Genomic DNA, 11,670 nt, shown 5'->3' with positions numbered 1-11,670 from the left:
CTGTTTCAGTTCCTATGAACAGATGTTCAGCTCCAGTCTTAACCAATTGATCTGCTGTTTCGTTTCTAGCAATACCCTCATGCCCTGGCACCCATGTCAGTTGTACCCTGTTATGTTTGTCCAGTTCCATGACAGTTTGGTGGCAATCCCAGACCAATTGTGAGTTGATCTGGTGTTTGTCAAGCGCTTTAAGTGCAGCTTGGATGTCAGATAGGAAGTAGATGTTTGTATTTCTGTAGTTCCTATCTAGATTCTCCATAATACATGACTTAATGGCATATACTTGTGCCTGGAATACTGTCGTGTACTTCCCAAGGCTGAAACTAAGTTTCCGCCTCATGCCATAGCAGAACATATCGGCTCCAATGCCCTTATTTATCTTGGAACCATCTGTATACCAGATCAGGCCGAAACCTGTCTTCCCATTCACTCCTGTCAGGAAATCTGACTGTGAAGGGTTTTTCATATACATGTCTCAGTATCATTTTGTCAGACCCCATTTGTAATATGTGTTCTTTTTCATGTCTTGAGTTATGTATGCATGTCTGAAACTATCGGATCTAGGTTTCCATTGATCACTGCACTGGAGACAGTAGATTCCTGCCCTGGCCTCTGCCTCCAACTGTACATGCAGTCGGGGGAGTCCAAGGAGTGTCTCCAGTGCAGCTGTTGGAGATGTTTGAATTGCTCCTGTGATACCCAAGCAAGCCAACCTTTGAAATTTGCTAAGTTCTTCCTTGCTTGTCTTCTGTTTAACTCTGGGCCACCATATTGTGGTGCCATATGTAATTATAGGGCTTACAACCGCAGCGTATATCCAATGTACAACATGTGGCTGCAGTCCCCAAGTTTTACCAAACATGCTTCTGCATGTCCAAAAAGGATTATAGGCCTTATTGATGACCTTGTCAAGCTGCTTTTTCCATGTCAGTCCCTTGTGTAATACTAGACCAAGGTACTTGACATCGCTGGAGAGCTGGATTGTCTTATTGAAGAGGGTCGGTTACTTAAGGCCTTTTGTACTTCTGTTCCTGGTAAACGGTATGATTACTGTCCTATTAGGATTGATGGAAAGACTTGTTCTTTCACACCATCGTTGGACCTTGTACAGAGCTGTTTGAAGATGCTCTGATACTGTTGAAAGGAATTTTCCGTTTATGAAGATTGCTATGTCATCAGCATATCCTACTGTATAATACCCGTCATCGTTAAGTCCCCATAGGAGATCATCGACGACCAGGCCCCACAGCAGATGCGAGAGTATGCCCCCTGTGGACAACCCCTAGACGCAGACACCCCCAGGGTTTCTCCTGATAATGTAGCTGCTATGGTTCTGCTTTCGAGCATAGCACTGATCCACCTACATATTGCTATATGCCATGCTTTCCAGCAGCCTGTTCGATGATATCAAATGAGGTTCTGTCAAAAGCTCCCTCTATGTCAAGGAATGCTCCTAAGGCAATATCCTTGTATTCAATCACATTTTCTATGCGTGTTACCGTATTGTGTAGTGCGCTTTTGGTAGATTTACCTGTTTGGTAGGCATGCTGGTTTCTGTGTAGAGGATATGTCCTCAATGCCCCGTCCCTGATATGCCTATCCACTATTTTTTCCATCGTTTTCAAAAAGAAAGACAACAGGCTGATAGGATGATAAGCCTTAGCCTTTGTGTAATCTAGTTTCCCAGGCTTTGGGATAAATGTCACCTCAACTTGCCTCCAGGCCATGGGGATAAAACCATATGCCATGCAGGCTCTATATATGTGGTATAGGTGTGGAACTAAGAGTTCTGCACCTTGCTGCAGAAGTGCCAGTACAATTCCATTTGTTCCCACTGACCTAAATTGTCTAAAGGTGTTCAGTGCCCATCTGATTTTTGATTGGTTAATTATGACTTTGGCCAGGTTCCAGTCTACCCTGTTTGTCTTGCTTTGGCAAGTGCCGAGGTTTTGCTGACCCTGTCCACCGTCCAAATTATCAATCAATTTTGAATCAGGAAAGTGAATCCTGAATAATTTATTCAGTGTCTCCCTTCCTGTTTGAGTATACCGCCCATTTTTCTTTTCCTGTGGCGCTACAGCCCCAATTTGGGCCTAGACCTACCTCCATGAAACTCTCCGCTTCACTTCGGTTTACTAGATCTTACATATATGGTAGGACTCCTTGGGCGAGTGATCAGCTTGTCGCAAGGCCTCTACCTGTAGACAAACACAGAAAAACGCACACAAACATCCATGCCTTGAGTGGGATTCGAACCCACGATCCCGGCTTCCAAGCAAGCGAAGTCAGTGCATACCTTAGACCGCTCGGCTACTGTGACCGGCATACTGCCCATTAGGCAGCTTAATAACATGAAACAAAATAAATTGGACTATAGATCAGCCAAACAAACTTGTCACAACATCCCAAAAGCAAACTTATGTTTACTTTTCCAACAAGGGTCCCCTTGCCCTCATTGACCCAGGCAAACTGTCCAAACACAATTTGGAAATACACAAGACTGGGACCAAATTTAGCATCCAGCTCTGCTAACTGATGGTAGGCAATCGAGAGAGAAGCTGGTTTGGTCAAAATTCATGTAGGTGTTCATTCCAGAATGTGGAAGGGGAAGGAAGTCACATGACAGATAAGATGCTGGGAATAATATGGTAAACATGTCTCAACTTGGAATTCTTGGGGAAGAATGAAAGACAATGAAGACACTGGCCTGAGAGCTGAAGGCCTGGGTCTTTGCATACAGTATGTCCCTAAAAAGCGTTGGTAAATTTGTGCTGGACTACATAGCATGACATTCCAGGAGACAGCAAACTTCACACTCAAAACATTATGTTACATTTTGCTTCTAAGCACATATCCACTTATACGCTTTACATAGTGTTGTTACCTATTTATACCAACACATTTCATATCACAGAAATAAGGTGATAAATTGAAACTGTTCAGAATGTTTTGAAACATAACAGATTAATTACATGAGAATGTGTTAAAGCAGAGGGACAGTTCCCACCCAAACAACATTACACACCATATGAAAATTGGAATGGTGACAGAATGAGACATGCACTGGTGGTATGTTATTCTGTTCTGTTTTGTTTCAGTTAACTGACCACAACATTGGCAACTCTCGAGACACGTCATTCGAGCAGCTCATTTTAACAGAGACAAATGGCAGAGGAGTGGACCTTGTCCTCAACTCCCTTTCTGAAGAGAAGCTGCAGGCTTCTGTGCGCTGTCTTGCCCATCGAGGACGATTCCTGGAGATTGGCAAATCTGACCTTGCCAACAACAGCCTTCTTGGTATGCCATATTACTTGAGTTTCCTAGCATTGTTTCTTTTGGCATCGTTTAGTTTTGTTCAGTGAATGGTTTTATTGACAGAAAATGTCATTTGTATAGAGACTAATTAAAAACAGCAAATTTAGTTATCATTATCTTGGAATAGGGGATCTTAAATCCCCCAGAAGTAAGGGGTGATGAATGGAATTTAACTCAAATGTAATGATATTAATATTAAGCAACAGTGCCTTACTATCTCTACCAACCACATGCCCCATTACAATAGGGAAATTGCAGAGATCTCAGAATGCACAAAACATTCTGACACATATCTATAATATTGTGTCAAGCCTGCTGAGGTATCATAATCTGTAATGTATACTCTGTGTGCTGGATGACATGAATTTGATTCTTATCTTTCTCAACNCATGTCCAAAATTTGAGAAATGAAGTAATTCATACATATATCCAAACGAGCATACTTTCTGGTTGCAAGAAAGAAATATGCATTTGCATTAAAATCCAGTCCCTAGTTATCACTTAGTCCATCTAGAGCCAGTGATTAAAAATGTGTGACTAAGAGGACTGGTGCAGTGGTAACACTCAACCAGGACTGGCTATTCTGACAGGAGTTTCACGTAGTTGTTCTCAGTCCCTGCAAGCAATATAGAGATACTACCCTGATTAGGTCATAACTGATTCCTTCCAAATCCCCCCCCCCAGTTAATTATATACCAATCATTCTATTTGATACTATATAATGTAGATATTGACATCACAATGTAACCCAATCAAGGAACATGTGTAGCTTTGCTGTTGCTTTTCTTTATGTCTTCATGGTATGTTGCTTATGCTTGGAGGCATCTTCTTGCATATAATCTTATTTTACTGTGGTTTGTAGTTCTTTTTTTTCTTGCTTTCTGCCATCATGAGATTGATCTCCATTAGGTTATGATGAAATAACAAACAAACTCTGTTACGAGTATGGTGCTCCTGTCAAAACTACTGTTGGAAGGCCTCGGTGATGTAGCAACACTGCCCTTGGAAGACGCTTGGCAGTCCTGTATACGCGGCTCCACCCCCTTACGTCTGCTGAGGGGAGGGGGGGCCAGTAGTGAATGAGGCGGTGATAATGACACAAGGCAGTGGGTAAAGAGGTGCTTGAGAGAGAGGTAGCATAGGCTCCTCAGGCAGTGACGACGACATGGAAAAAGGAACAGCAGCAGTAGCCGGCAGGGAGTTGAGGGCGCCCCAGTGGGCCCTATCTTGAAGAAAAGGGAGGGGGGTTCGAACTTGGGCCAGCGGACTGTAAGTAAATAAATTCAGGCTTACCAAGCTATTTTACCCTAATCAGGTTGGGGAGGCCCCATATCTTACTAAATTAAGTTCTACAAAGTTAACGAAAGGATGGGCTACCTAGGATACGGCGGAACGAAAGAGTTTTTCCCCTCCCCGTTGTGTATTGATGTATTGAGCACAATCTACTATGTCCATTGTATTTTCTTTATTTTATATCAGAATTAAATACAACTGTATTAGGTGTTAAATGAAACGGGCATTAATGACCTACCCGGCCCATTAGGATCCTACCGTAGGACTTTTGACCCCACAGTCGTAGACATTTCGTAACAACTCAGTGGCCTGTACTCCGCAAGCGAACTATACCAACTGAGCGACTGCCACTTGTTGGCGAAGTTAGTGCCAACTTTTTTTTGTGGATCGAGGGTGTCACGTGGTCAGTGCAACAGATCCCCACGGCCTTCATTCTCGGTTTTCTAGACCGGAGCCGCCGTTTCCTTGAAATAGCGCCTCAGTTATCCTCACGAGGCTGAGTGGAGCCTGTTCCAGACCAACTACTTCTCAGTAAATCTGGTAGCACCGGAAATCGAACCTGGGACCTCTGGGTCTGTAGGGAGGAACTCTGACCACTAGACCACAGAGGTGGTCGGTTATGATGAAATAACAACTAAAATTTTAAAAGTTTGCATCTTTAATCAGTCACCCATTAACTCACATTTGTAGCCACTTATTATTCACAGGGAGCTACCCTGATTGTCTTAAAATTTCAGTAGTAAAGACCACTATACAAAAGAGGGGACAAGGCTATTATTTCAACCTACAGGCCAATTTCACTCTTAACTGCTTTCTCTGAAGTACTTGAAAAAGTAAAATTATGCACAATAGCCATTATTTGCAGGCTAATAATATCATTGTTTAATGATAATTGATCATTGTTTAATGTGTATTATAAGTATTATAAGTTTACCTCATTTAATTGCAATATTACTGTATTATTGTATAGATACTATGTATTCTAACTTGACTTGTTCCATATCCTATGGTGTCTCACCTGTACTGGATTTACGGAATGTAAATAAATTCAATTCAATTCAATTCAATACTACAAAGACAAAACAACTCCGTCCAGTGTGACTATTTAAGTTTTACCACTTGAAAACTTAGCACCCTTACATGTTTTGATCCTTATGGATCATCTTCAGAAGGAACATCAATACTTATTTGGAAACTACTATCACAATGGGTGTTCTTAGTGCTAAAATATATACACACACAATGTCTGGAATACATAATATACACAAAATCCAATTTTTTCACAATCACAGCAGCTCTCCTGGTATTAAAGTCTTTAAAACTTTGTTGTTTAAGTTAAAATTTGTATACCAAGTAGGTTCGTGTCACTTCTCCTATTGTCTTTCATGAAGGCAGCTGAACTTGTGCCACCTGTCTGTCTTGAGAAGGAGATTCTTGTTATCATCCTCTGTTTGTTCGTGGCTTGCTGTGTTTTTTTTTTTCACTGTTATAGAGTGTGCTGTGTCGTGTAATTTATATTTCCTGTGTCTGTGACGTTAACTTAAACAACAAAGTTTTAAAGACTTTAATACCAGGAGAGCTGCTGTGATTGTGAAAAAATTGGATTATGTGTATATTGTGTATTCCAGGCATTGTGTGTATATGTAATTTAGCACTCAGAATGCCTATTGTCATAGTAGTTTCCAAATAAGTATTGATGTTCCCTCTGAAGATGATCCGTAAGGATCTAAACATGTAAGGGTGCTAAGTTTTCAACTAGTAAAACTTAAATAGTCACACTGGGCGGAGTTGTTTTGTCTTTGTAATTGTTAGTGTGACGGACCAGAATGAAACAAATCAAATAATAATATACTACTCAGAATTGATTGATTTCTGGACATTGTCCATCATCCAGTATTCTAGAAACTAGAAAACACAACATTTTGGAAACTGGATCTGTTTCTATCCTCAGGTGAGTGGGGTGGGTGAAGACACCTACTCAGTTGAGTCCCATAGTAGGAGCGAACATGAATAGGTCCAGTGACTGAGGTAAGCTCTTTCTAAGGGACCCAACTGAATTGCTGTCTCCCTCCCTTCATCTGAGGATGGAAACAGATGTAGTTTTTGAAATGTGTTTTCTAGCTTCTAGAATGCCGGACAATGAACAAAATCCAGAAACCTGGTAATTCTGAGTGTTACACACCATTGTCTGAACACTTTAGAATCTGATAATATACTAGTCCAAGAACAGTTTAGCTTCAGGAAAGGAATATCCACTGAAAATGCAGCTTTTAAGCAAACAGACCATGTATTAAAATCTGTTAACCAAAAAATGCATATTGGTGGAGAATTCTATGATTTGGCAAAAGCTTTTTACTGTGTAAATCACAAAATTTTATTAAATTACTTATGGTTTATTTTTTAGGAACAACAGCAAGTTCATTCAAATCCTACCTAACAGATAGAAAACAAAAGATTGAAACAAAATTATGAAATTCAACCCAAAGTACCCACCCAAACTGGGGAACACTAAAGCATGGAGATACATTACATTACATTGCATTGCATTCCATGGATCCAAAGTTAGTCAAAACGACTCTAGGATGTGGAATATGTCATATAAATACAAAACATATATATATATAAATGTCCTTCCTATACTAAACACCTCATCAATGAACATAATATTTGCTCATGACAATAGTGTCATAATTTCTAGTAAAACTTAATATGAATTCTGAAAACAAACTGTCCTTGAATCTACATAAAATTAATGTAATCAGATTTGTAACAAACACTCGCCACATTATCCATTAAACATTGGCTATAATGATAAATATATAGAAGAGGCAGTAAACACAGAATTCCTTGGCTTACAAATTAATAATTGTTTAAACTGGTAAAAGCATGTCAATCATTTGGTTCCAGAGCTAAGTGGACCATGCTATGCAGTTAGATTTGTGTTGCTTATCAGCAACACTGCCACTCTTTAATCAATTTATTTTATTTACTTTCACTCTGTAATGAAGTCTGGAATAATTTTCTGGGTAACTCATCTGACAGGAAAAAGATATTTACATTTCAAAGAAAATTTTTAGTCTCATGATGGATGTGAAAGCCCCAAATCCTTATAGAGATCTGTGTAAGAGATTAGAGATCTTTACTGTTCCATGTGAATATACGAGGGTCGTACTGAAAGTCTTGAGCAACAATTTTTTGTAAAGTAACATGCTTTATTATTGACAAACCAAATACACCTCCTCAATCTACAGACCTTTCTTTATTTTTCCACATAATCACCACTTCTTTGTACACATTTCTCCCAACGTTCTGGGAGTTTGAAAATTCCCCTTCTGTAAAATTCCGTTCCAGCCATCTGAAGACACTGACGCACTGCTTTCTGAATTGCCTCCCTTGTCTCAAAACGTTGTCCATGCAGCTGATCCTTCACAAATCCGAAAAGATGGTAGTCGGAGGGTGCCAGATCAGGGCTATAGGAGGGGTGTGGAAGAACTTCCCACCCCATCTTTGCAATTGCTTCCAATGTGAGGCCAGCGGCGTGGGGGCGAGCGTTGTCATGCAGGATGATGATGTTTCGTCCCGGACGTTTATCGCGCAATGCACGATGGAGCTTGTGCAGCGTCTGGATATAACAAGCAGCATTGATGGTTTGCCCAGGTTCCAGGAATTCGGCCAGAATAAACCCCTCTGCATCCCAGAAGACTGTGCCCATCACCTTTGCAGCTGATGGCACTGTCTTTGCCTTCTTTTTTGATAGAGAATGCAAATGGTGCCATTCCACACTCTGCCATTTTGTTTCAGGCTCGAAATGGTGAAACCAGCTTTTGTCGCCTGTCACAATACAGAGCAAAAAATCATCACCTTCATGTCAATATCTCTGCAGCAGTTCTGAGGTAATGGCTTTTTGCTGACGTTTGTGGTCTTCGGTCAATAACCGTGGGACCCAACGGCACAAACTTTCCTATAGCCCAAGCTTTCAATCATCTCCTGCACTGCACTGTGCCCTATTCCAAGTTTTCGGGCTATTGTGTCCACAGTCACATGCCTGTCATCTTGAATGATCTCATCCACTCTTTCCTTGTTGCGTTCAGTTGAGGCTGTTTGAGGGCGACCGCTCCAAAGCTCAACTTCAATGCCGGTTAAAATGTTTCACCCATCTTTGAACACTTATCGCACCCATGCACACACTTACATAAGCACGTTGAAGTCTCTGGTGAATTTCTGCAGCAGGGATTTCCTCTTTCACAAGAAATTCGATGACAGCACGCTGGCGAAATCACATAGTTGTCAGCCATTTTGTTATGAGTGATACTGGTCACGTGATGCAAGCTATTGACGTCACAAGACACTCAAGGTTAACACAACAGCTGGTTCAACCTACCACCAGACTCTTGTGGGATTGTCGATGTTCGCGGACTGGCTGATGTGGTCACTGATGATTGCGAACTTGGGGCTCCGCCTTTTATACCATACTTGATGGAGGAGCAAAACTGGCAGTTGTGATTGTGAGCTCTGATTGGCTAGCGCATGTTATGATCTAAATGTGAGCTGAACATCAAGTGCTGTTTAAATACAAGTGCTGCCAGCAATGTGATTGGTTAGCGCACGTGATGATCTGCAAGTGGGTTGGACATCGAGTGCTGTACGATGGGGTACCCAAAAGAAACCGAACTAATTTTTTTGTGGGCAGAGCTTTTGTAGTACCGCGTTTTGCAGCTATGAGCGCATAGAGCTAACATTCCTGAGTCGATAAGCCAACTACCGTTGTTCAGAAGGTAAGAACTAGTTTCGGCAGAGTTTATAGTGAAAACTGTTTTGTGTGATCATCGTTTTTGCAATGGCTGATTTTCGTGAACAGCGTGCGGCGGTGAAATTCTGCTTTTTGCTCGGGAAAAGTGGAACAGAAACTCTTGAAATGTTAAAAACGGCGTACAAGGACGATGCTATGGGGAAAACTCAAGTGTTTGAGTGTTTTTCCCGTTTCAAAAATGGTGAAATGTCAATTGATGACAAACCTCATATGGTTTCCCTTCCATGGCCCGAACACATGAAAATGTTGAAAAAATTCGTGAAATCATCAAGGAAGATCAACGACAGGCCACTGAAGAAATTGTGGAGCTGTTGGGAGTGACTTGGAGCTCAGTTCAGCGAATTTTGACAGAAGATTTGGGAATGAAAAGGGTGGCTGCGAAATTCGTGCCACGACTGCTGACTGCTGAACAAAAACAAGGTCACGTGGAAGCATGCTGTGCTTTGAAAGAAGAGTCCCGAAATGATCAAAACTTTTTTTTTGTTTCCTCGAATGAAAAGAGACATGAAAGGAAAGCGTTTTGCTGATGTTGCTGAGGTGAAGGAAAAAACGACGGAGGCGCTGTCAGGCATCTCAAAAGATGAATTTAGACAATGTTTTGAAAAATGGAATAAAAGACTAGACAAGTGTATTAGTGTAAGTGGAGAGTACTTTGTAGGGGATTGAAGGTTTGTGCTTAAAATTTGATTAAATAAGTTTAAAAAACAAACTTCAGTTTCTTTTGGGTGCCCCCTCGTATAAATATCAGCGTTACCAGCAATGTGATATTCACTTAGGAGTGAGTGTTGTCTGGAAGACTGGCGAAACAGCGTGCTATGTGGGATGTTGCCACACACTCTTTCGTCTGCTGTTCCCAGGTTGCACGCAAAAAAGTTTCTCATGACTTTCGGTATGACCTACATATATTTTCATCAATAAGCTTCATTACAAATAACAAAGAACATTCTCACACCAATGAAGATGTACAGTGTTAACACAAGACTCAAGCACAATCTTCATATACCAACTACTAACCTCTCATACTTTCAGAAAGCACATATTATGCTGGTGTCAAAATTTTCAGTAATTTTCCATCTGATCTCAATAGTCTTATGAATGTAAATGAATGATTTAAAGCAGCACTAAATTGTGCTTAAACACACTCATTCTACCCTGTTGACGAATACTTATTATCTAAAAAGTGACTCATCCTTTTAAATGCTTTTAAATAGCGTAAGTTGACAGTATTGATTTACATATGTGGCTGTATTTTTAATAGTGTCATTTGTAACCACTCTGTTTTCTTGGGGTTTCTTATTTGAAAACTTCAATTGTACTTTATATTTGTTTTTGTATTTATATAAAATATTTCACATCCTACAGTCATTTTGATTAAATCTGGATCAAGGGAATGCAACATAATGTAATGTAATATAATGTAAAAGAGAGAATTTTAGTGGAAATTTTGTCTTTATAAAAATATTTTCATGGCATGTGTCTAATATGTAACTTTGGCTTTCATAGTTTAGCCATATCATATGTTGAAGCTATTTTGTGTTTTGGCACATACTGAAGTCACTGTCTTCACAGATAAATTTATTCAACATGGCTAAGCCCCAAAAACCGAACTCACATTTTACAGGAACTAAGTGTCATGACTGGTTGCAAACAAGTACAGCAACCTTTAAATATTTCTGCATACACACATCATCACTTTACCCCTTTACCTGAAGTGTATACAATATTTACAGATTGAGTTCATACAGAAAACACACTGTGTCTCCATTACAAAGTCCTACTACCTACCTACCACTCATCGCTACAGCCCTGGGTGAACCTTGGCCTCCTTTACAGCCAGTCTCCATATTAAAAAGACCTGTTTATATTTAAATAGTTTGGAGCTATCAGCCATGTCACTTGGCTAGAAATGGCTGACATTTGAGGAACCATCTGTGTCCTTGTCTTCAAGTTTTGTTATGACTGGATCTAAACCAGTCCTGTGATGGGCTACAGGTTACTAAATTGATGGGTTGGTTTGCATTCATAGTCATATCACGTCCTGATGATGAGAACAAGAACAGAGCTGGCCCCTGAAATTTCAGTTATTTTTAACCAACTGACATGGCTGATGGCCTGAAATTATTTCATTAACTTCAGCTGCTATGAGTGCTTCAGATCTTACAAACACAAATTGATTAATATTGTGTGGGGAAATAATCACTGTTTATTCCAAGAATCATGTGAAACACATAAATATACTTCTTCTTCTTCTT

At 40.3% G+C, this 11,670-nt stretch overlaps 1 protein-coding gene across 1 annotated transcript in view; it reads left to right on the top strand.

The window, feature by feature from the left end:
- Positions 1–11,670, top strand: part of LOC111874303 (fatty acid synthase) — a gene marked incomplete at its 5' end in the record, with an annotated part of 84,064 nt that overhangs the window by 46,306 nt on the left and 26,088 nt on the right. Inside the window, 1 exon segment of the mRNA XM_033755402.1 lies at positions 3,099–3,297. Coding sequence (XP_033611293.1) covers positions 3,099–3,297 — 199 coding nt within the window.

Source organism: Cryptotermes secundus, unplaced genomic scaffold (assembly GCF_002891405.2).
Source record: "Cryptotermes secundus unplaced genomic scaffold, Csec_1.0 scaffold2154, whole genome shotgun sequence".
NCBI classification, from domain to species: Eukaryota; Metazoa; Arthropoda; class Insecta; order Blattodea; family Kalotermitidae; genus Cryptotermes; species Cryptotermes secundus.
This window is presented reverse-complemented; position numbering and strand designations above follow the sequence as displayed.